The 27,474-nt window shown below is 35.3% G+C and overlaps 1 protein-coding gene across 1 annotated transcript in view; it reads right to left on the bottom strand.

Annotated features, from left to right (window-relative positions):
* Nucleotides 1-27,474, bottom strand: part of SLC30A7 (solute carrier family 30 member 7) — an 85,416-nt gene that overhangs the window by 45,458 nt on the left and 12,484 nt on the right. The window contains exons 3-8 of the mRNA XM_028101965.2: nucleotides 25,372-25,485; nucleotides 21,139-21,226; nucleotides 20,342-20,468; nucleotides 12,554-12,697; nucleotides 7,090-7,140; nucleotides 2,658-2,793 (exon numbers count right to left, since the gene is read on the bottom strand). Of these exons, the coding sequence (XP_027957766.1) occupies nucleotides 2,658-2,793; nucleotides 7,090-7,140; nucleotides 12,554-12,697; nucleotides 20,342-20,468; nucleotides 21,139-21,226; nucleotides 25,372-25,485 (660 nt within the window). The remainder of the gene's footprint in view (nucleotides 1-2,657; nucleotides 2,794-7,089; nucleotides 7,141-12,553; nucleotides 12,698-20,341; nucleotides 20,469-21,138; nucleotides 21,227-25,371; nucleotides 25,486-27,474) is intronic.

Below are 27,474 nucleotides of genomic sequence, written 5' to 3' on the forward strand. Positions count from 1 at the left end.
AGGGTCTATTTAATAAATATTTGTTGAAAATGATTTGTTTTTAAATGTGTAATATTTCAGTAAAAAAGTTGTGGGTATGTATTTATTTATTCATATTTGTGGACTAACTGAATGGGAATAGAACTAAGTAAGAATTCCCTATTTGGGAACAGAGAAAGTAATTCTCCAAGGTTGAAAAACCATGAATTTATTTTGATTCAAATCCAAAATACACAAACTTTTTGCCTGGCAGAGTCCGGTGCTGACTTTACAACAATGAAAAAACAACTTGCCCTCATGCAGCTTAAGAGAGAAGAAACGGGCTATTTCAATTTGGTAAGTAAGTGCCATGAAAGGAATAGTAAAAAGTGCTATAGGTATATTTAACCCAGCCTGAGAGGTGCACGATCAAGAAATGCTTCCTGAAGAAAGGGCCGTTTAAACTGAAATCTGACTTGAAGGATAAGCAGTTATGATGGACATACTTGTGGGAGGAGGGAGACAGGCACTCAGTGTAAGAGTACTTTGGGGAAAGGAAATGTGGCCCAGAATCCAGACAGCTCGTAACATATTTTCAGGAAACTTTAAGTAATTTAATATGGCTGGAGAGAATATAAATTGAGAAGGGGTGAGAGAAAGACTGAGAAGTAAACAAGTAACATCATAACGCCCCACTGAACAGCTTATTCTTTTCCTGAGGGTAAGAAAGTGCCACTGAAGAATTTAAAGCAAGATAATCTTTCCATGTACCATAATCTTCCTTTAAGAAAGATCACTGTGGCCACAGGGTAGAGAAGAGTTTAGAGAGAGACAGAGAAGCCAAGCTCTTCCAAGCAACAATTGATAGGAGAATTAGGATAGTAATAGCGGAGCCAAAGGAAAAAAAAAAAAAGCAATTATTAAGATCCAACTCTAAGTATAAGAAGCAACTAAAACTTATAATACAAAACAAAATAAACACTGAACATGCAAATAGAGAGATACACAAGTTACCAAATCCATCAGGGGTTAAGTTTTATAGAATTCTGTGACATGTAAGCTGAACTTTCAAGGAAGTATAGTTAAGATTTCCAAAGATGCGGGGCGCCTGGGTGGCTGAGTCGTTAAGCGTCTGCCTTTGGCTCAGGTCATGATCCCAGAGTCCCTGCTCTGCGGGAAGCCTGCTTCTCCCCCTCCCACTCTCCCTGCTTGTGTTCCCTCTCTCGCTGTGTCTCTCTCTATCAAATACATAAAATCTTAAAAAAAAAAAAAAGATTTCCAAAGATGGAGATGCCTGAGTGGCTCAGGTGGTTAAGCATCCGACTCTTGACTTCAGCTCAGGTCATGTTCTCGGGGTCATGAGATCGAGCCCCATATCAGGCTTCAGGCTGAGCGTGGAGCCTGTTTAAGATTCTCTCTCTCAGCGGGCTCAGTCAGTTAAGAGTCTGCCTTTGGCTCAGGTCATGATCCCAGGGTCCTGGGACCAATGACCACAGCAGGCTCTCTGATCAGGGGGGCAGTCTGCTTCTCCCTCTTCCTTTGCCTCTCCCCCCACTCATGGGTGCCCTCCCTCTCTCAAATAAATAAATAAAATTTTAAAAAAGATTCTCTCCTTCCCTCTCTCCACCACTTACATGCTCTCTCTCAAAACAAAAACAAAAACACAGATTTTCAAAGATGAGGAAACTTCCAAACTTTATAAGACTTTTACATAGCAGAGTTGCTTCCTAATACAAATAATTTGAAGAAACTTAAAAAATAATCTGCATGTTTAAAATGTATAACCATTTTTAAAGGTAAGAACTTCAAAATCTATATTTATGACTATCTTATATAAGATTATAATTCCTCATAACTAAGTATACTCTATTCAAACATAAGCTGTAAAAATCATCATAATCTGCCCTCTAGTTATCATCATTACAAAGCAAGTTTTGCTGACAGTAAAATCATTATGGATAAATAAAAAACAGTCAAATCAAGACATATGTATATATATACTTAACATATTAAATAATTCAAGACTGTGAAAGGCAATATATTATTTCACTATTCTGATAAAAATTAAATCAATAATAAAATATATTTCAGAGTGTGGTAAATATGAGATAGTATATAATCTAATTCAGCAAATATTTTTTGAGAATTTACACACACATACTTTACATACACGTTCGCACAAGAGAGATAAACTATACTAAAAGACAGACCCTTCCTCAAGAATTTTATAAAACTAGATAGGGAGACAGACACTTATATACCTCAATAAGCATTTTTACAAGACTTTTGCAATGATAATGTAACTTTATAAATTAAATAGCTGTAAAAGAGACTTTAACATTTTTTTGCATTTGATAGTGTAAGATATAGAATAAGATTCTAACTATAGTTAATACATTTTATGTTATTAGTGTTCTACTCTACAGATAGAATGTTGGGTTAAAAAAGATCCTACTAATTTGGATTACAAGCCCAAAAGATTAATTGCTAAATATCAAAAAGAAACATCAAAACCTAGACAAGAAATAAATGGCAAACAGAAAAAAGCAGGAAGATGAAAAGAGAAATAATCTACATAGGAATTTGTTAAAGGCCAAAGGAAAGCCAACACAATCATAATTTGTATTACAGATCTGTAATTTAAGTAGCACATTTCTCACTTCTCATTTTAATACCTGAAAGTAACATATAACACTTACCTTACAACTATAAGCATGGCTATCAGGATCGAACAAATAGGATCTGCTATCATTAGACCAAAATTTTGCATCATGATGGCAGAGGCAATTACACCAATACTCCCAAGTGTATCTGCCAGAATGTGTAAAAATACACCTGGAAACAAAGCATAATCAGAATCAAAATAGTATCTTCTGATCAATGAAGATCTTTCCTTTTTCAAATCAGCAGGGTTCAAAATATCTCATTCATAAATTATACTTGTTCTTAATGAGCCTTAATATTTTGGTATAACATAAAAGATACAAATGTAGGGACCCGAAGGGGTACGTGTACCCCAATGTTTATAGCAGCAATGTCCACCATAGCCAAACTGTGGAAAGAGCCAAGATGCCCATCGACAGATGAATGGATAAAGAAGATGTGGTATATATACACAATGGAATATTATGCAGCCATCAAAAGGAATGAGATCTTGCCATTTGCAACGACGTGGATGGAACTGGAGGGTGTTATGCTGAGTGAAATAAGTCAATCAGAGAAAGACATGTATCACATGACCTCACTGATATGAGGAATTCTTAATCTTAGGAAAGAAACTGAGTGTTACTGGAGTGGTTGGGGGTGGGAGGGATGGGGTGGCTGGGTGATAGATATTGGGGAGGGTATGTGCTACGGTGAGCGCTGTGAATTGTGCAAGACTGTTGAATCACAGATCTGTACTTCTGAAACAAATAATGCAACATATTTTAAGAAAAAAGAAAAAGAAGATAACAGGAGAGGAAGAAAAGGGGAGTATGTCAGAGGGGGAGACGAACCATGAGAGATGATGGACTCTGAGAAACAAACTGAGGGTTCTAGAGGGGAGGGGGGTAGGGGGATGGGTTGGCCTGGTGATGGGTATTGAGGAGGGCACGTTCTGCATGGAGCACTGGGTGTTATGAACAAACAATGAATCATGGAACACTGCAGCAAAAACTGATGATGTAATATAGTGATTAAAATAACAATAAAAAAATTAAAAAAAAATTTTGGTATAACATAAATGAGGAAGTACAGAAATAAGACTGGTTAAAAGATTCCATAATTAATAATTTGTTGAAAGAAAATGGCATTAGGCTGAAAGAACTGTTCAAGAAATATTGTAACTACAAATATATGTACACACAGAGCCCTCTGCTGGTAATTAAAATTATTACTACTTGAGACTAAATTTCCTATGGACACTAACTCTATAAATCCTGATATACTTATTAATTATCCTGAAGGTTTTGTTACCTAAATTATATACTAAGCTCAAACCTGATAAGGAAGAAAGTAGAGATCTGAATATTTAAAAGCAAATATAAAATATTTTTAAAACTTTTAATAAATAAATATTAAATTGTTAGGAAAGTGATATTCTGTCTTGAAACCCAGATACAATATTGTGATACTGTGATTTATAATAAGAAATACATATTTGGTCTTCATCCTGGTTTCTGGAAAACCCTGGGAACTTCCTAAGTGACAGTGACAAAGGTGTCTCTGGTTAATGGTAATATACTTTTTGGACCCCACCCAAGGATGGGAGCTGGCTGCCAGGAGAACCAATCATATGATTAGAGGGTTGGAACTTTTAGTCCCAGGCCCCTCTGACCTCCAGGTATCAGAGAACTGCTTGCTTGAGAGTACATTCTTTATGCCCCCCCATTGGACTTGGGCACAGAATCTTAATTTGTGGTCAGAAGTGAGATCAGAATCAGAACCCATTAAATATTAACATTTAATACTTGACTGGAAAACTATTAAAAAAAAATCAAGAAGTTTAAAATACATTATTTCTTAAACAGACTTAAGACAACAAATTATTCAACATTTAGATCTTTAATAGGTAAAATCTACTGTATATAACCACTGTCTTTGAAACAAACTTAAACCATGTTACTAAAAATAGAATATTTTAAAATAGCATTTATTCTATCTGAAAAGAAATAATGTATAAAAAGCACATACCTACTTTAGAAATACTTATTCTACTTTATTATTCACTGGACAATTAAAGGCAAACCATTTTTTTTAGGTGTAAAACACAGATTTACTAAAACTTGAAAACACTTTCTAATAATTTAAAAACAGACTGAGTCCAATCAAATCTTAATGTGCTCTAGGAAAATATGCTTCATGTTCTACTGTGTAATTTTATATCAAGTATTATACCAAATATAATTCATCCTGCAGTACTTAATATACTTTTTCATTCGTATAGAGTATTGATGTTTGTAACTATTCTTCAAAAAGCTAATGGCTCTATTTCCTGTAACAAAAATATTATGCTGAAGCATAGAGTAAAAAACTCTCCTCTAGGGTATTTCAAATAGCAAAGAATTAGACTAGTAAGTGTCGAGGCCACATTAAGTTTAAAAAATAAAACTGAAGAAAAATACCCATCAAAATAGATTGAAGGGACCTACGCTTCAAAACTCTTAAGTGAAATGTGATTTTAAGCCCTTATATTCTTTAATCAGTGTTTTACTAGGGCCAGACATGAAAACAGCTCTAAATAACCAAAAGGAAAAAGAATCATTTGTTCTTGATTTTTCTTTGACTGAAAAGTCCCTGACTACAACTTATGTGCTGACCTGAAAAGTGACTTTATTAGCAAGTGTCATTAATTACCTAAGCCCTTCTCACTTTCTAGTAACTGTTTCAAGAAGAAAAATCACTAAAGAAAGAAGTTAAACTATTACGTTTAACTTACATAAAAGCTGAAAGCCTTAGAAGACTTGGAAGGATATGAATATTTTAACTGCCCAAGAACACTCCAGCCAGAGGCTATATATATATATATATATAAATAAAACAAATGGACTACTCTGCTAGGAGATTTTGACAATTTGGAATGCTATCCCCAGGACAGGGGTATATGGGAAATCTCTGTATCTTCTGCTCAGTTTTGCTATGAATGTAAAATTGCTCTAAAAAGTTAACTCTGTTATATTAATATTAAAAGATATATATATAATGCAAAGTGTGACCTTTGTCATATCCATAGGCATCAAATGATGATGGCTAAACAGGAGCTTACATGCCATGTAAAATGATACATTATAAAATTTTACAAAGCAGAGAAAATCAGTTTTGTCTGTGAATTATGGTCGTTTCTTTGGGGTAGGAGCCAATCTTTGGCTCTGAATTTCTATTTAGACTTCATCATCAAAGTTTCTTAATTCCCAGCTCCCCACCTTCCTGCTTTTATTAACTTTTGACTTCAATCTGACTTTCTCAATAGCTTGTGATCCAGTCTCTACTGAGCCTATTTTTCTCCACTATTTCTTGATATAGCTCTTGTTTTGTTTTTTTTCCCCCACTATGAATGTGCTCCTCCATACTGAGGAGTTTATTTCAGGAGGCTTAAATGTGTCTTCCAGTTACTAGTTTTCCATTTGCAAAATATATAGAATTGGTTTAGAACAGCATTTGCTGAAATAGCTTGTAATCATGCATATGTAATGCATCTATATCCAATGCTATAAATTAGCCTTGATAATATGAGTTTATTTTTAGTTTTAGAAATCATCACAAGTTGAGGGAAGGGAGGTTGGATTTGCCTTCCTAATTATCTTTTAGACAAGCTGTTATGAAAATTACTTTATATTTTCTGAGTATCCATCAATTTATGGTGGCTGCAGCAGCCCAGTAGTTAGCTCAAGGATAGGGAAAACTGTCTGGTATTCAAAGTTTCCATGCGGGTACTCATACATGAAAACTGAGTTAACTGAATTTTTCAGTTATTTGCAGCATCTTTAATATGATCTCTGGCTAGAGGAAAGGATCAATAACAACAAAGCAAAGATTTAGAACCCAAATGACTCACATATGAAAATTATCAGATACAAAATAAGAAAAATAAATTATATATATATATATATTCTTATTCAGTAATCCTATGGAGGCAAATATATTACTATGGTGTTCCTATAGTCATTGGCATAGGTATTATTTACAGTTAAGCAGTATAGTTTCTAACTACTGTAATCTTATTAAATCTAAGGAAATAGCCAAGTGATAGTTAAAAGAATGTATGCTAATATATCTAATAGCATATATTTAAAAAGTCACAAAGATAATATTTTAGACACAAATACTGTTACATATTTTTCTTTTTCTTTTTTTTTTTAAAGATTTATTTATTTGAGAGAGTGAGAATTAGAGAGAGAGAGAGAGAGAGAGAGAGAGTACATGAGAGGGGGAGGGTTGGGGGAGAAGCAGGCTCCCCGCTGAGCAGGGAGCCCGATGCGGGACTCGATCCCGGGACTCCAGGATCATGACCTGAGCCGAAGGCAGTCGCATAACCAACTGAGCCACCCAGGCGCCCCTGTTACATATTTTTCTTAAAGGAAAATTTCATATAGCTCAACACAATGAAACCTGTTTCGTAAAACTGAGAAATACACAAATTGCTTGTCATACCTTGTAAAATCTGTCTGCTGGGTCCTGTTGTTTCTTTTAAGGAGGGACCATCTGTAGAGAGTTAAGTTTAATTATTTTAAAATATATCTTCAATTACCGATTCAATTTTTGCAATTCAGAGAACTTTTCATTCAAATATATCATGAAGGATGCATGACTATACAGCCACATCAGATTTACAAAATTCTTTTTTAAATTTAATATAATAATTTAATGGAGACAGACACGGGCAATTTCAAAATGGTACACAGTATTTAGGAAACTATCAAGCAAGCTGGTAAAAATAGTAAATTAAAAACACTGTGAAAGTCTTCTACTATTCATAACATACCTTATTCTACAGTTTGCTACACTAATTTTACAACTGGAAAACCTCAGACAAAACAAATCTACTGCTGAAAGTTTTAAGAAGTCCAAGAAATAAAGCCAGGACAGCATCCAGGATAACCAGACTGTGGCAAACAAGAGCTTTCCAATAGCTTCTAGATGGATGTGGCAAGCTTTTCAAACAGAAGAGATAAAAATACTTCTCATTTTGCCTTTATGATGAAAAAAATTTAAAAATACTGCAATTTCTATACTGACTCTGAAGATACTATCAGCTTTAACATAAAAGCAGAAAACATAGGTAAACAAGGTAAAAGATCAGCAATACTGAGATCATCAGGAGGCCTGACAAGCTTTCTGAACATGTCTAACAGAAAGCCTTCCTGGGGTCATGGTTCTTGGCCCATAGTAGCAAAGAGCTGACATATCCTTACCACAACTTTGATAGAGACTGTAACAATGCCAGAAGAGGCATAAAAGCCTAAGGCTGCACAGTGATTTCTGTCTGGATATGCCACTGCTATGGTGGGGAGAAAGACATAGTCACCTTAAAAATCATGCTGAATGTCAAAAGTGTTAACTGTTCTAAAAATCCAGCTCCTGATCAAGGGAGGAGATTTGTCTATAGGTAGTAGGTCCAGATAAAGACGGTAATTTTTGACATAATTATTTGGAAAGGTGTATTCTGCTACACTAATATAATGGTTATGTAAAATAATATAACTCCCACCTATGTAAAATCTGAAAAGTCCTTCCGGACGTAAAATTTGTTATCTGTGGTAGACACTGGCTAGTTGTTTATCACCCATTTCTTCTTCTTTGGTAAACAAATAAACTACATTTCCCAGGCTCTCTTGAGTTATATATGTAACAGTATTAAGCAAAGAAATATGACAGGTAGGGCACCTGGGTGTCTCAGTTGGTTAAGCGTCTGCCTTTGGCTTGGGTCATAATCCCAGGGTCCTGGGATCAAACTCTGCATCAGGCTCCCTGCATCAGGCTCCCTGCTCTGCGGGGAGCCTGCTTCTCCCTCTGCCTGTCGCTCCCCCTGCTTGTGCTCTCTCTCTGTTAAATAAATAAATTAAATTAAAAAAAAAAAGAAATATGACAAGTAAACCACTTCTAGGCTCATAAAAATGTCCCATGTGATCCTCTATGTACTCTATCTCCAGGTAGATGCAGGGAATCCAGTGGAGGGTTCCAAGGGTCAAGAATCCCAGGGATGAAAAAAACCTAGATTCCTAAATTGAATGAAAAACAGCACCCACCCCCTCCTTTACCCATCAACCCAAGAGCAATATATAAACTTTTACTGCTTGAGTCACTGAGATATGAGCAGTTAAACCAAGCAAACAAAAACCAGCTAGCTTTACTGACAGTGTAGCATTTCAATAAATATAAAACTCACAGCATTTCCCAGGGAGACTATGATGTCTCTTAAGGGCAAAATGGAATGATGGCCCTATTACTTTTGTATCCTCAGATTGGCTAATATATACTGAAGGCAGAAATAATAGTAAAGAAAAGATTTTGGAGTCGGATTTCCTTTTTTTTTTAAGATTTATTTATTTTCGAGACAGTGCAGGGGGGAGGGGCAGAGAGTGGAGGAAGAATCTCCAGCAGATTCCCCGCTGAGCGAGGAACCCTATGCAGGGCTCAATCCCATGACCCAGAGATCATGACCGGAGCCAAAATCAAGAGTGGGACACTCAACCAACATAAAAAAACAAGAGGCAGATGCTTAACTGACTAAACCACCCAGGCACCCCTGGAGTCAGATTTCCCTGTGTTTGAAGCCTAGCATTTCCTTTTACTAGTTACTATGATCTCCACGTGCCCTGATGTCATATAAATTCTTCCTTGCCACTTATCCTTCTCCCCCTTGGCCAAAAAAAAAGCTACCTTTCGCCTATTTAGAATCTTACTACAGTGCATTGCTCAAGGTATAAAAAAAAAATTCTAGGGCAACAAACAAGGGGCCAGTTACAAATATTGGTGGTAATGCTACAAAAATAATGACTCTACTGACTACCTAGCAAATCCTTTTGCAAACAACACAGTTTCCAGTTGTTTTTAATAGAATGCAAGCATTAATGGTGAGCGCTGTGAATTGTGCAAGACTGTTGAATCACATATCTGTACCTCTGAAACAAATAATGCAATATATGTTAAGAAAAAAAAAAAGAAGAAGATAGCAGGAGGGGAAGAATGAAGGGGGGTAAATCAGATGGGGAGACAAACCATGAGAGAGATGGACTCTGAAAAACAAACTGAGGGTTCTAGAGGGGAGGGGGGTGGAGGGATGGGTTAGCCTGGTGATGGGTATTAAAGAGGGCACGTTCTGCGTGGAGCACTGGGTGTTATGCACAAACAATGAATCATGGAACATTACATCACAAACTAATGATGTAATGTATGGTGATTAACATAACAATAAAAATTTAAGGAAAAAAAAGGATAGCAGGAGGGGAAGAATGAAGGGGGGGAAATCGGAGGGGGAGACGAACCATGAGAGATTATGGACTCTGAGAAACAAACTGAAGGTTCTAGAGGGGAGAGGGGTGAGGGGATGGGTTGGCCTGGTGGTGGGTATTAAGGAGGGCACGTTCTGCATGGAGCACTGGGTGTTATGCACAAACAATGAATCATGGAGCACTACATCAAAAACTAATGATGTAATGTATGGTGATTAACATAACATAATAATAATAAAAAAAGAATATTAAAAAAAGAATGCAAGCATTAGCTAATGAAGCTGCCAATTTATAGATTATCAAAAATAATTTTTGTTAACAGATCACTCAGTAATTTTTGGAATGTAATTCTTAAGGTGTTCAAAGAATTCACCAAAACTGCTATAAACAGAGTTTCTTCTATTTAAGGTTTCTTAGTACTTGCATTATAAAGCTAGAAAATAGGAACAGAATTATTGCCAAAACCTTTTTTATGCTGATAAGTGTCAGTGCCATTTTTCCATACAGTATCAGTGTCATTTTTCCACACACTAAATGAGGAAAAAAAGAGCTCAAATTATCACATTAAGATATGTATCTTAAGTAAAATGTTGCCTTTTATGATTATACATGCATCAAGATTTTAAAAATAGAATTACTTTGACTTTTAGTAATAACTATAATAACTCCATCCAAAAGAAATGTTTAAACACTAAGTCTTATGTTTCTAGTAAATAAAAAATTTATATTTATATACCTATTTTATTGCCAAGAAGTAGAACACGATCAATTAATAACTTAACCCAAATATAATCCCTTATTATAAAATTTTGGAATGAAAATAAAAATTCAAGGAGAAACAGGAAGTTGTTAAATTTATAACTATTTAAACGTTTCAAATGGGTGAGAGTGGGTCTCAAACCACTAAGTTATTTGGAGTCCACTGAATATATTTCAGAGTAATACAGAATTTTCACTCTAGGGGTACCTGGGTGGTTCAGTTGGTTAAGGATTTAACTCTTGGTTTTTTACAGTATGTTTTTTACAGTTCCTCTAAAGTTTAAAATAGAACTACCATATAATCCAGTAATCACACTACTGGGTATTTACCCAAAAAATATAAAACACTAATTTGAAAGGATATATGCACCACTCTTTATTGCAGCATTATTTACAACAGCCCAATTATGGAAGCAGCCCAAGTGTCCATCAACAGATGGATAAAGATGTGGTGTGTGTAAACACACACATACACACACGTTGGAATATTAGTCAGCCATCAAAAAGACTGAAATCTTGCCATTTGCAATGACGTGGATGGAGCTAGAGTGTATTGTGCTAAGCGAAATCAGTCAGAGAAAGACAAATACCACATGATTTCACTCATTCATAGAATTTAAGAAACAAAACAAATGGGAGCACACCTGGGTGGCTCAGTTGGTTAAGCATCCGACTCTTGATTTCAGCTCAGGTCATGATTTCAGGGTCATGAGGCCAAGCCCCACATCAGGCTCCATGAGCTAGGCATGGAGCCTGCTTATGATTCTCTCTCTCTCTCATTCTCTCTGCCCCTCCCCACCCCACTCGCCCATGCTCTCTCAAAAAAACAAAACAAAACAAACGAACAAAGGGAAAAAAAAGGAGACAAACCAAAAAACAGACTCTTAACTAGAGAACAAACTGATAGTTACCAGAGGGGAGGTAGGTGGGAGGATGAGTGAAACAGGTGAAGAGGATTAAGAGTCCACTTATCTTAATGAACAGAGTAATGTATGTAATTGTTGAATCGCTATATTATACACCTGAAACTAATGTAATATGGTATGTGAAGTATACTGGAATTAAAATAAAAGTAAATAAGAAGTAATAAATAAATAAAACATACCAGTATAATAGTTACAAAAATACAGCAAATTTTAGAGACTGATAAATTAGGGACTAAATATTCAATTTCCAAGACCCTTTTCAATTTTCAAATCAAAAGTCTGAGGATTCTATTTGGCAGGTACAGACAATACTTGAGAATATAATCTATTTAAAGATAATCTGACTGTGGTATCTAAGCAACTTCTATTAATCTATACTCTGAGCAACGGGGAGGGGCAGAGAAAGAGGGAGAAGTAGACTCCCTGCTGAGGAGGGCCTCAATCCCAGACCTTGAGATCATGACCTGAGACAACAGCAGACGCTTAACCAACTGAGCCACCCAGGTACTCCAGCATACAAAGATTTCTAAGGGAACAAGGAAGTATCAGGTGATATTCACCAAAAATTACAATGAAAATATGCAAAACTGAAAACCCCTATTGTATTTTTATAAGCCTATGTAGGACAAAAAGCCTTATTGTACTTAAAAAACATGCCCAATCTCGTCTGTACTTAAAAAATTGTAATTTTCATTTGCTAAAATCCAACTGTTTCTCATTCACTGAAGCTCATTTAAAATAGTGGCACATAGTATAATATACTCACTGAAAAACAGCTACAACCTTGGCATTATACTGAGTTAATTTCATTATATCCTAAAAATGAACAAGCCCTGCGAACCATTTAGTTTGATTCATTAGAAAGGAAGTTGATTACAAAACCTTTTCAAGAAATTATCTCAACTAAAAGAGTAATCTATAGAAAATTTCAGTATATTTGGAAGGCTGTCCATTTGAAAGTATTTTGGCTGTACTTACCATGAGAATGAAAGTGTCCATGTCCATGACCATGATCATGACTATGTGCAGCACCATGTTTCAATTCATGACTATGGCAATGATCTCCATGGCCATGTGTCTGATCCAGAACACCATTGAAAAGGGAATGACTGTGTCCATGGCCTAAAAAGTAGTTAGAACAAAAAGTATGCAAAACTATATTAAATAAATGGTTACAATAATACTGATATCAGTGAAAAGAATTAGCTCTAAAAAGAGATTCAATTAAGTAAGGATCTACTTGTAAAAAATGTTATAGATTCATTAAAACTGATTGAGTTCCTACCATGGAGTATGGGAAGGAAATGAAATATGGAGGGAAGTGGTAGACTTTACTGGAGATGAAAATAAGTGAGAAGTACACAGAGATATTTAGAGATTAGACAATGCCATTCATTCATTCATTCATTCAGGAAATACTTATTTGAAACACACTATGTTACAGGCACTATTCTAGGCACTGGGGATAAAGCAGTGAAGACCACAGACAAAAATCTTAGCTAAAACTTTGCAAAGTACTATTACATATATTATCAAAGTAAAACAAAATATATGCATATGGTCACTTCGAGGCAGCGGCAGGGAAGCCACTGTATTTGATAAAAGATCAGAATTACGTTACAGCAGGTAGAATCCTTAGAAAAAACAAAAACAAAATAATGCAACAAACTTTGAAGGGAGAGGTAAAGTAATGATACCAGAGTCATTATAATATAAAATGTCCAGTTTTCAACAACAAAAATTGTTAAGACATGCAAAGAAAGATGAAAGTATGCTACATACATAGAAAAAAAAAGCAACCCACAGAAAATGTTCCTGAAGGAGACCCAGATTTTGGACAAAGACTTTATTTAAATCAGCCATTAGAATATGTTCAAAGAAATAAAGAAATCCATGTCTAAAGAATTAAAGTATAACAACAATAACTCACCAAATAGAGAATATCAATAAAGAGAAATTATAAAAAAGAACCAAACAAAAAATTCTGGAGTTAAAGAAATATAGTAACTGAAATAAAATATTTACTAGAAGGCTCAACAACAGATCTGAGCTACAATTATGCAAACTTGGAAGATGGATCACTAGAGACTGTCCACTCTGAGGAGCAGAAAAGAAGAAAATTAAGAAAAATAAACATAGCCTTAGATACCTGTGGAAACATCAAATGTACCAAATTAAGCATTAAGGAGTCCCCAGAAAAGAAGAGACAGAAAAAATATCTGAAGAAATAATGGCTAGAAACCCCAACTCTGATGAAAAATATTAATCTACACATTCAAGAAACTTAGGAAAATGCAAGAAGAATTAACTCAAACAGCCATATCTAGAAACATCATACCAAACTGATGAATGTCAGAGACACTGGAAGTTGTACACCAAGATAAAAATAACTTACCATGTATAACAGAACTTGAGTAAGATTAACTGGTGACTTCTCCACAAAAACCATGGAGGTCAAAAGCCAGTGGGATGACAAAATCAAAATGTTAGAAAAAGACTCAACTAAGAATGCTAAATTCAACTCTCTCCCTTAAAAATAAAGGACAAATAAGACATTATCACGTAAACAAAAACACTACTTGCAAATGAAATGAAAGAACACCAAACAGTAACAAAAATCCACACAGAGAAATATAGAGCACTGGTAAAGGCAATTATGACAGAGGATAAATGTATTTTTAAATTTGTGACTCGTTTCTTCTCCTGTATGTTTTAAGAGACAATTGCATTAAGTAATAATTATAAAACTGTACTGATAGACCTCATAAAAACATGCAATTCGTATGACAATAATAGTACGAAGAAGGGAGGTGAACAGGGAGGTATGTTGGAGCAAAGGTTTTGTGTATTACTAAATTACTATTAATCTGAACTCAGCTGTTTTAAATTAAGATGTTACTTGTAAGAAACAAGAGAATTAAGAGTACACTAGAAAGTATTCTATTTAAAAAACAGGAATCAGGGAATAGAGTAACAAAAAGGACAGAAAACAAGTATTATAATGGCAGATGTAAATCCTACCTTAGTAGTAGTAATTACATGAGATGTAAATTGTTTAAATATCCCAATCAAAAGACAGAGATTGTCAGAATGGATAAAAAAAAATATGATCCAGTTACATTCCGTCTACAAGAGACACACTTTAGTCAAAGACACAAACAGGTTAAAAGCAAAAAGAGAAAGAAAAATACACCACGCAAGTAGTTAAAAAAAAAAAAAAGCTGGAATGGTTATCATAATGTCAAACAAAATAAACTGTAAGCCAAAAATTACTGTAAGAAAAAAAAGATCATATAATAACATATTCAATCTATCTGGAAGATATGACGATTTTAAACATATTGCACTGAACAACACACTCCAAAATACATGAAGCAAAACCTAAAATAATTGACTGAAAAAATATATAATTCAAAATAATAGTTGGAGACTTCAATACCTACTTTCAATAATAAATAGATAACTAGGCAGAAGATCGACAAAAAACTAGAAGATTGAACAACTATGAACAAATTAGACCTAACAGACATCTATAGAACAAAGCAGAGTACATATTTTTCTCAAGTGTACATTTGTCCATACAGACCAAATGCTAGGTCATAAAATAAGACTCAATAAATTGAAAAGAACCTGAAATCCTAAAAAGTGTCATCTGATCACAATGGAATTAAATTAGATTATCGACGACAGAAGAAAAATGAAAGACACACTCTTAAATAACTAATGATTCAAAGAAGAAATCACAAGGGAAACTGAAAAATACTTTGATATGAACAAAAATGAAATGAAAAAACATGACATACAAAGCTTACAGGTTATATTTCAGCAGTGCTTAGAAATATATTTCCCTATGGTAAAAAAAAACAAAAACAAAATCCAAATCAATAATCTAATTTTCCACCTTAAGAAACTAAAAAGAGAAGAACAAACTAAAGGCAAAGCAAGGAGAGGAAAGGACATAAAAAATATTAAAGCAGAAATAAAATTAAATAGAGAAGATAAAAACAATGGGGGAAAAATCGATAAAACCGAAAGGGCATTCTTTAAAAAAAAAAAAAATTGATAAACCTTTAACAAAATTAACCAAGAAAAAAATGACAGAAGGCACAAATTATTAAAACTGGGAAAAGAGAGGTCTTCACTACTGACCTTATGGAAATAAAATAAATTTTTAAAAAGACATACCATAAACAACAAGTAAACAAGGTAATTCAGATGGGATGGACAAAAGGACAAACAAACATTCCTAGAAATACACAAACTACTGAAACTGACTCAAGCGGAAACAGGAATCTGAACAGATCTATAATACGAAAAAAAAAGAATAATTTAAAAACTTCCAAAAAAGAAAAGCCCAGGCCCAGATGACTTCATACTAAACTCTGCCAAACATTTAAAAAATACCAATACTTCACACTCTTCCCCACCAACCCCCTTAAAAAAAATAAATAGAAGAAAGGAGAACACTTCCCAACTCATTACATAAGGCCAATATTATCTTGATACCAATATCAACCAAAGACATCAAAAGAAAAGTACAGGCCAAAATTCCTTAAGAATATAGACACAAAAGTTTTCAACAAAATACTAGCAAGCCAAATGAAACAATATATAAAAAAGATAAACCATGGCCAAATGAGATTTATCCTAAGAATGAAAAGGTGGTTTAATATCCAAAAATCAAGCAATGTAATACATCATATTAATAGAATAAAGGATAAAAACCAACTGATCATCTCAAAAAAAACCCAATACCCTTTCATGATAAAAACACCTAGTAAACTAGGAACAGAAATGAACTCTCTCAATCCGATAAAGGGCATTTCTGAAAAACACATGGCTAACACAGCTAACATCATATTTAATGAAGAAAGACTGAATGCTTTCATCATAAAATCAGGAAAAAAAAAGTAAGGATGTCCTCTCTCACCACTTCTATTTAATACTGTACTGAAGCAGGGCACCTGGGTGGCTTAGTTGGTTAAGTGTAGGACTCTTGGTTTCAGCTCAGGTCATGATCTCAGGGTCGTGGGACGGAGTTCTACCTTGGGCTTCACGCTCAGCGGGGAAGTCTGCTGGAGATTCTCTTTCTCCCTCTTCCTCTGCCCTTCCCCCCAGTCACGTGTGTGCGCTCTCTCTCTCTCTCTCTCTCACAGATAAATAAATAAATCTTTAATATTGTGCTGAAGCATATGATCAGGGCAATTAAGCAAGGGAAAAAAAGGGCATTCAGATGGGAAAGGAAGAAGTAAAATCATCTCTATTTGCAGATGACATGATACTAAAAAATTCTACAGAATACACTGAAGATATATTAGAATATTGAACAACTTCAGCAATGTGGCAAAACACAAGATCAGTATCCAAAATGAACTGTATCCCTAGACATTAGTAAAGAACAATCAAAAAATGAAATTAAGAAAACAATCACATTTACAATAGCAACAAAAAAAAAGAAAGCCTAATTGTAAAGTTAAGAAGTGTACAACTAACAACTTATAGAACATGTTGAAAGGAATTAAAGAAGCTATAAATAAATGGGAAGGCATCCCATGTTCATGGGTCAGAAGACCCTACATTGTTAACATGACAATACCTCCCAAATTGATCTACAGATTCAACACAATTTCTATCAAAATCCCAGCTGCCTTTTTTTTTTTTGCAGAAATTGACAAGCTGATCTTAAAAAAATTTTTTAAAGATTTATTTTAGAGAGAGAGAGAGCATGCACACATGGGAGTGAGCAGAGGGAGAGGGAGAGAGAAACTAATGCAGACGGCACTGAGCAAAGCGCGGGGCTTGATCTCATGACACCGAGATCATGACCTGAGCCTAAACCAAGAGTCAGATGCTTAGCTAGATGCACCACCCAGGAGCCCGTATATGGAAATATAAATAAGTAAAATAATCTTAAATTAGTCAGTAATAGGTAAAATAATCTTGAAAAAGAAGAAGAAAGTTGGATAACTCACATGTTCCAATTTGAAACCTACCTCAAAGGTACATTATTTTTTTAAAGATTTTATTTATTTGACAGAGAGAGACACAGCAAGAGAGGGAATACAAGCAGAGGGAGTGGGAGAGGGAGAAGCAGGCTTCCCACGGAGCAGGGAGCCCAATGTGGGGCTCGATCCCAGGACCCTGGGATCATGACCGGAGCCGAAGGCAGACGCTTAATAACCGAGCCACTCAGGCGCCCCTCAAAGGTACATTAAACAAGACAGTAGGGTACTGGCATAAGGATAAACACAGCAATGAATGAAATAGAGGTGAGAGTCCAGAATAAACTCTCACATTTTTTAAAAAAGATTTTATTTATTTATTTGAGAGAGAGAGAGCATGAGAGTGGGGAGGGTCAGAGGAAGAAGCAGACTCCCTGCTGAGCAGGGCGCCCAATGTGGGACTCGATCCCGGGACTCCAGGATCATGACCTGAGCCAAAGGCAATCGCTTAACCAACTGAGCCACCCAGCCACCCCTAAACTCTCACATTTATGGTCAACTGATTGTTGACAAGAGTGCCAAGACAATTCAGTGGGGGGAAAATAATCTTTTTAACAAATGGTGCTGAGACAACTGAAATCTATATACAATAAAATGATACTGGGCCCATACCTCACACCATATACAAAAATTGACTGAAAATGGATCACACACCTAAATGTAGACCTAAATGGATACATTTTAATCATAAAATTTAAGGATGGTCCCTTATAAGAAATCTATCAATGTAAATACAAATTCTAAATTAACTAAGGAGGAAAAAAAGGATTACTTCAATAGATTCAGGAAGAAAAAGTAGTATCCTTAACTTGATAAAATAGTTTCAACAGAAACAGACCCTAAACATCAGACCAAATGGTAAAACTTTAGTAGCATTCTTCATTAAGTGTCACCTGGAGAGTTTTAGAACATGCTGATGTTTGGGGCTTCCTCCAGAGATTCTGATAAAATGTTAAGTTACTCAGGTGATCATCCAGGTTGACACAAGGAAACAAACTAAGTATTTCTAATCAACACTGTGCTAGAGATCCTCGTTATGCAATAAGACAAGCAAGAATAATAGTTTTTATTCTTAACAGTAATAAAAACATCCAACTACCTAAAAATGAACTGACCGAAAAATACAAAGATCTCTCTTGAAACAGCAAAGACAATTTAGTAAAAGACATAAAAATTCTTTTATGCATTCCCAGTCAAAATCTCCAAGAGATTTTTCATACAACTTGACAAGCTGATGAAAAAACCAACTGAACAAGACAGGCCCAAACAACTTTGAAAGGCAATTTAATACAGGCTAAAAATGTTCTTTTACCTCAATGGGGTAAAAGGCAGGTTAATAATTGGTGCTTGGAAAACTGCTTATTCACACTGGAAAAAAAAAAAAGTTAAGTCGTAACTCACACCATTATGAAAACAAATTACATACAGATGAAGGAACAAACGGATGAAGAAAAAAACCCTGACATTTTAACAGTATTAAAATATAGGAGTATATGTTTATGACTCAGGAATAGGAAACATCTCAAACAGTAGAAAACACGCCAGAAAAAATCTAAGAAACAGTAAGACTATGTCCAAATTAGAACCCCTATATAAAAGTTTAAAGATAAGCCATATATTAGGAAAAGGTGTTTGCAACACATAAAACAAACAATTAGTATACAAACTATATAAAAATTATTATCAATGAATTAACAGGAAGACCATAGAAAAACAAGCAAAAATAAATAAGACAATTCTAGGAGAGGAAAACTTGAGTGGCCTAAAAACATACAGAAAGATTTTCAACCTCACTACTAATCAGAGAAATAATAAATAAAATGAGATAACATATTTATCAAAGTATTAGCAAAACAGTTTTAAACCCATAATAATAAGTTTTGATGTAAGTGGGACAAAATTAGTACTGGCATTCATTGCTGGGATAAATGTGGATGAGTCATTTTGGAGGGCAATTTGCCATTGTCTATTGAAACTAAAAACTGTACTTCCTGTGCTCCAGCAACTCTACTTATATTCCAGCAGAGTGCAATTCAAAGAACTTTCTGTGATGATGGACATGTTCTCTATCTGCTGTCCAATATGATAGCCCTATGTGGCTACAGAGCACTTGAAACATTGCTAATATAACTGAAGAAGTGAATTTTTAATTTTATTAAATTTAATTAACCATAATTTAAACTTAAATAGCCACATGTGACTAATGGCTACCAAATGGGATGGCACAGCTTCAGAAAAACACTTGCATATGTTCACAAGGATATGCTTCATGTGGAAAGGACTTAAAGTCTATATACAGAAGACCAGTTTATATAAGCATAGTATCCCACACCATGGAGTTTTATGTTAACAAGAGAAGGCAGACTGATGTATACCAAACAGAAGGATCTCAAAAACAGATGCTATAATAAATTTCATACCCACATACACTATAATTTTTAGTAACTAGATTTGTTTTGTGGTTTTTAATGTTTATTTGTTGGTTTTATATAAATGGTGTCATACTAAACAGATAAGCTACAGAGGTCTGGAAGGATCCACACCAAACTGAGAACATGTATAATCTTGAGATGGCACTTGGATGGAGGAACATGGAGAAGTGGGAGTGATAGCTCAGAAAGACATTAATAAGAGCCTATTAACACATTATTTCTGTTATTAAAAATCAACACAGGCTTTAATTTTAAAATTTATTAGTTGTCAGAAGTGATAATTATGATGGAAAAGAGAAAAATGAAGAAACAAAGGGTTCTAACCATCATACCAGAGCCATGAGAATGTCCATGACCTCCATGCTTGAAAACAAATATTCCTACTAGGTTTACCACAAACCCAAGAATTGAAACAAGAAGCAGTCTCTCATGGTGTACATCGGGAGGGGCTAATGCTCTCTAGAAAACACATAATACAAACAAAGAGCATTGATATAGTTTCTGATTGATCAACTGGTAAAAACAAAAAGCAATCTTTAAAAATTTTTGATTATTTTCAAAATTAAAAGCATTCTAAAAATCTACGCCAAAACAGTTTATAGGAAAAAATTAAAAAACAGTAGTGCTCCCTTACTGCAGACAAGATAATAATTACTATTTTTAAAGAAACACAAATATTTAATAGCATGACTGTTTGGTCTAAAACCTATCCCTCTTTGGTATCTTAAATAACATTGCCATTCATTTTAAGTTCACTGATCTTTCAGTCTTAAATTTTTTTTATTATACCAAATATTAAAAGTTCAATGGCAAAACTCTCAGATTCTATTTTAAGAACGCTTCCTGACAGACCTCACTACCCAGATCGTGCTTTTACTATTCAGAGTCAACACTTCATTCATAACCTATAAAGCACTATCATTTAGTTGTTTTCAATTTCAAGTAGTTTCACATATATTTAATTTTTTTCAACTATTTTGTAAGGTCCTCTTACATGAGATTTTATCTGACCCAAGACTGCCCTCAATACTTAATAGTGTGAAAGCAGCTCTGTACTTGTATCTTTAGTTCACAAACATTTTCATTACAGAAATGTAATTTACTGAGTCTAATCATTATTTTACAATACCTCAACTCCTTCTGAGAAAATAAAAAAAGCAGTGAAGATCAAAAATAGGCCATTGACAAAGCCAGCCAGAACTTCCGCTCTAACATACCTAAAGAAGAGCAAAGTAAACAACTGAATTATTATTTCTTAAAAATCAAATCATTAATTTATACATATTCAGAGATTCTAAACCATATTATATGGTTATAAGCAGGCAGCAAAGTCCTAATATTTATAGTATAATTAATGTGTTTTATTCTACATATACTGTAGAAACGAGGAAATGAATTTAATTATAATGAATTATATTTAATAGCACAATACTGCAAAATACATCCATTTCTACAAGCCAATAAAGACCTTCTTAGAGTAAGTAGATTTAGAAAGACCTTTCAAAGAAATGTAAATCTCAAGTTGCCCCTGGAGAAGGAATAACTGGACTAAACAAGTAGGCAAAGAAGGAAGGATCTAAAGATAAAAAGTAGAAGAAAAGGACTTGAAAGAGGGGTTTTTCTAACTTATCAATTGCTTCTTTTCTAAGAATTCCTTACATTTTTTTGTTTTGTATCTTTCTGCTTTCAAATATTTGGAAAATGGAGCTTTGATCTGAAGGAAAATAAAATTATTTCTGAAGTACCCCAGAGACAACTTGAAATTTATATTTCTCTCACTCTTTTCTGAGATTAAGAAATTTAACAAAAACTTTTCACTTACCTATTTTTAGAATCAATTCTAGCTTCACATAATACTAATTAAACTATTTTTAAAATACCTGTCTTTTTCTCCATGGACTTCTGAAGCTTTCTGCTTCCTACCTGCGTGAAGCATCGGGAAAGATTTTATTTTTTCCATAAGGTACTATTTGGCTTAGTTAAAGTCATTAGAAACAACTTTAACTTGGCAGTTTTACATGTCCTAACATTATTCAAAGGGCGCTGACAGCAGGTAATCACTCTGGTCCTTAAACAACACAACAGGAGTATCAAAAACACTGCTTTTTCTAGCTTTCTATGTCAACCTCTGGATAATACAATTTTTACTATAAGAACTATGTTTAAAGAGAACAAACTCTTCAAAATGCACTCGATTCTGTCATGTTGGAGTTTGCTCTGTCAGTACATTCCAACATAGTACATATTTCTGCACTCAGAAATAATGCATACTTCTACCTTCTAACACATACAAATGAATGAAATTTACATAACATTTGTCAAAGCATATGCCTTTTTATCTTTCACGAGAGAACGTTCATTAAATTCAGCTGGCTTTCCACAGTAAACACTCAGGAATTTATCTAATATATCAGCAGGGTTACTAATCTCAAAACGAAAAGCACTTTCTTTTAACCCGCTCTTCTACTCCCATGGCTGATGCTTGACTGAAAGCCTTTTGTCCTTGAATTCCATTAGATTTCAAGATCAAAGGCAGGAATGTTTTTCAGGCGTCTTTTTGTCTCTAATGCCTGGCTTAGAAGGTGCTCCATAAATTCTGATAAACTACTGGACTACGGTGACTTAATTAGGCGTAATATATTTGCTAAACTTGGTTGCAGGATTCAAGCGAAAAACCTGTGAAAACTAGATATACTTGCCTTTACACATGACTACGTTTACTTGAACACAGTGAGTCTTGGGAGTAAAATACAGCACATTCATGAATGTGCTATTGCCTAATTAAGTATGATGGTATCTGAATTCTTTAGCCAAGGCAAAAAAAAAAAAAAAAGACACAAGGATATGTACATACACACAAAGGCATGTACATATGCATGTATCTACCTATCAGACATATATTACTTTTATGCTGGCATTGCTATTTCAAAAAGAGGAGTGTGACCAGACACAAAGACGACTTTTCTATAAAGAAATACTGAAAAGTCTTCTGCTTCTCAGATTCCCCCTATTATTTTTCTATTGCAGTCAGTCTGCTGTTGTGATCATACTGAACTGAGGGGTTAGGGATTCATCCCCAGGCTGAGCCTATTCGGTGTCACTTTGATGTACTGGTACCTACATTTTACTCCTGCTGCTACTTATTACTGTAGCAACTATTAATAGCTTCAAATGCTGCATCAGATTTTACTCCCTAATTTTTCCCTTCTCAAAAGAAAAAAGCAAACAAGGAGAAGACAAAACAGGAAACAAAAAGGTGGCAAGAATTATCACTCCCTTATAAAAACTAGTTAAAGTTGAATAGTTAAAACCTAATACGGTACTGAGGTATTCAAAGCTGTTCCTAAAAACCATATAGTGGGAGACTGGGCATTCTAAATAGAAAACAACAGATCCCCTAAGATTTAATGAACTGAGAATTTTTATAGTCACCTACTGTTTATCCTGAAAAATTGGCTTTTTTAAAATTTTTTTCTGAAAAATTGTAGAGTAAAATATCCTGATTTTAATCAGATTTCTGATACACAGTATATATGAATTACTAATTTTCCAACACAAGATTAGAACTTTACATGAAATCTTTCTTTAATGATTCCAAATACACTTAAGAATCTTTTGTCTACATAATGCCATGGAAAATGTTCTCTTCTGAGCTGTTTGGGTATATAGATAAAGAGATCCCTCACTGTAGTCAATAAAAACAGTATAATTACTGTTTTTTTGTCTCACTTTCTTTCATCTCACAAATTACCACATCACTTCGGTTATACCCCAAATCAGCGAGTTCTGTCACAGAATTTCATCTATCTTTCTTTTGGCACTTGTCACAATGTATAGATTTTATGGTATTTTTACAGCAGTGTCTCCTCATCAGAGCCCACAAGTTCCTCCAACGCAGAAGCCGTATCTTATTCATCTTTGTAAGTAGCAAAGAATTAGACTCAGAGTGGGCCCTCGATAAATATCTGAAGAGAACAAGAGCACGTACAAGAGAAAGTGCATGCTTGTTGGCTTGAGAACAAAAGCGAAGCTGGAGAGAGAGAAGAAGCAGTGAGGGAACGAGAGTAAAAGAGAGAACAGGAGGCAGTGTGCATAAGACAGCGGATGTGAGCAGGCAGGACAGAAGGAGAGATACTATAAAGGAAAGGAACCTTCCAGGAGGAGGATCAGTGAGAGAAGGAAAGATGTGGGGAAAGGGAGAGAAGAAAGAACTAGGACTCAGAGGTCCAGAGAGAAGGAGGGGGAATAAGAAAGAGCCTGAGAGATGCAGCGGTGGAGGGGAGAGAGAGAGAGAGCAGGAGAAAACAAAGATAAAAGATGTGTGGGAGAGAGAAAGAGAGGAAGGGGGAAGTGGAAGGCTGAGGACTAGGGAGAGACCATGAGCACAGGCACAAGGAGCTGAAAAGAAAGAACGGGGGGCGGGGGGAAGGGAGCTGCGGAGAGATGGCAGAGAGGACAGGGACGGGGATGAGCGTGAGAGAGACGACAGGTAGGAGTGAAGCAAGGAGGGAATAGGAGGCAGCACTCACAAGGGGGGGACAGACGGGAAAGAGTCAACAAGTAAGAGGTGAGAGGGGAAAGAGAAAGAAGGTGGAGAGACAGAGAGGGAGGCTATTACCCGAGCGCTGCTTATACATAAATATAATTACACTGCAAAATACTCTATGACCTCAAAAAGGAAAACACTCAGGCAGAGTCAGTCGAACACTGGACACTCCACTGCTTCTCCCAATCAGAGACAGCAAAAGGCAAACTCTGCCTCTAAATAGTACTAGGCTCAGAAGTGAGACCAGATGGGCCAATATAGTCCCTCCAGCAAAAAAACACTCTCCAATTATGAGCAAGAGTATGAAAAGAAGTATTTTTCATAAAAGCAGAGCTTGAAGAGGGTAATATAAAATCGTATTAGGACATAATGATTTTAAATAAGTTAATAGCAAAATATCCCTCTAAAAAAGAAACACGACCATTTTTGTATACTGAAACTTTCTTCTTCTTCCAAAAAAAAAAAAAAAGGTTTAAAAGTTAAGAAAGTCCCCTATCTAGCAAAAAATTTCACTTAAATTTTTTGGTAAAACCAAGATGTCCTACCTCTAAGCAAAAGAACTTAGATACAAAAAAAAAAAGTACATGTTGTAGATTCCAATTAAATACTGTTCAAAAACAGGTAAAACAAATCCGAGTTAGGGAGGTGGTTATTACCCTTGGAAGCACAGGAAGGAACCAGAAGGAGGCATGGTGGGGTGGGGTTAAGGGTTCAAGTTACACAAATGTGTTCAATTTGTGAAAATTCATGTGCTTAAGATTTGTATATTTTCTGTATTTCTTATACTTTAATAAAAAGGTTTTTAAAAAGTCTTACCCATAAGAGAAAGCATCATTATCTCTCCATTTTGAAATAACAGATGCTGCCAATCCAGCCAAAATGGCAGTGCTATCGAAAAACATGTGAAAAGAGTCGGAAATCAAGCCTAAGCTGTAAAAGAACAGACATATTGGCATATTATAATAGTAACCAAATAGTAAACATCCTTCTCTAAATTCTCTCAATGTCCTTTGGTTTATCAGGAATTAATCTTCTAAAAAGACAACCTTGAATATGATATATAGAAAAATATTAAAGATAAGTTTTAAACACCTGAGAAGGAAATCCTAACACCCCTTGCCCAAGAAAAAAACCCAGCTTCTACTGAAAGAGGGGTAGAAACAAAGCTAGCTGCTACTGGATAAGGGGCAGGAATCTGGTCACTGGCAAAGGTCAGCTGCCACTGAAAGAGGAAAAAACCAGCCATCTACTGCTGGGGGCAAGTCTGAAGCCAGGTTGGGCCCAAGATCTTACATTGATACAAAGCAAAGGTCTGCTGCTGTTGGAAGAGGAATAAGACAACTGTTCCTTCTCTTGATAAAAGGCTGTGGGGAGAGGTGGAAGAAGGGGCAGGAACATTAACAATACCCACCCTGGCTCTCAGGTGTGAAGGGACTGCCTAAAAATAAGGCTCCAGCAGGAGAACCAAATTCTCTCTCCCCCACAACCAAAGCCTTGACTAGAGTACAAAACAATATTAATCTATCTCTGAGAGCTGAGCAAGAGCACAGAGACTCCCCTGTGACGAGGTGTGCAGGGCTTGCTGAAAGCTGAGAGTAGAGCAAGAACACTGAAAAAAAAACCTCCAGGGCCCCAAACCCTACACTAAACAGAAGGTGGTAAAAGCCACTAAAAAAATTTGAAGTCAGTGCCTTGTTGAAATTAACTAGCAACAACAAAACACAAAACCCAGCTAGTCAACTACTGATCAGAGACTCAAAATTCCCACACTAATGGCCTGACAAAATAACAGGTGTGCACATTTCTGGGCATCAGTACTATTAACCTTGGTACCTATTATTTTTTTAAACATAAATTCTACCAAACATTTAAAGAACAATAAATATCAATCCCTTACAAACTCTTCCAAAGAACAGATGATAAAGAAATGCTTCCCAATTCACTGTATAAGAGCAGTTATTACTCTCATACCAAAACGAGACAAAAGACACCACAAGAAATGAAAAAGACAATCTTTCACAAATATACATATAAAAATCATCAACAAATACTAGCAAATGGAATCTAAGGATATATATTAAAAAAAGTACACACCATGACCAAGTGGGATTAATCCCAACAATGCAAGGTTGGTTCCATATATGAAAATCAACCAATCTAACACATCATATCAATAGGATAAAAGACAAAAACCACATGATCATCTCAACAGAGTTTGACAAAATTTAACACTCCCCTTTATAACAAAAACACTCAACATACTTGGAATAGAAGGAACTTCCTCAATTCTTAACCATCTGAGCCACCCAGGCGCCCTAGAACTTCCTCAATTTTTAAATGGCATCTACAAAAAACCCACAGCGCCATTAATGGCCAATGACTGAATGTCTTCCCTGAAGATCAGGTGTAAGGTAAGGATGTCCCCTCTCGCTACTTCTATTTAACATTATACTCGAGGATCTAACAAGGGAAGTTAGGCAGGACATAAAATAAAAGACACCCAGACTGGAAGTGAAGGAGTAAAACTATCACTATTTGCAGATGACAGGATCTTTTTTTTTTTTGTAAAGATTTTGTTTATTTATTTATTTGACAGAGAGAGAGACACAGCAAGAGAGGGAACACAGGCAGGGGGAATGGGAGATGGAGAAGCAGGCTTCTTGCGGAGCAGGGAGTCCAATGCAGGGCTCAATCCCAGGACCCCGGGATCATGACCTGAGCTGAAGGCAGAAGCTTAACAACTGAGCCACCCAGGCGCCCTGACAGGATCTTATATATATAAAATCTTAAGGACCTATTAGAATAAATGAATTTGCCAAGGTTGCAGGATATAATATCAACATACAAAAATGAACTGTATTCCCATATAGTAGTGATATAAAAAAATAAAATAAAAAACATTTCCATTTGCAATAGCAC

This window comes from Eumetopias jubatus, unplaced genomic scaffold, assembly GCF_037043125.1.
Source record: "Eumetopias jubatus isolate StellerSeaLion01/CBP00866 unplaced genomic scaffold, mEumJub1_p1.0 scaffold_4, whole genome shotgun sequence".
NCBI lineage: Eukaryota > Metazoa > Chordata > Mammalia > Carnivora > Otariidae > Eumetopias > Eumetopias jubatus.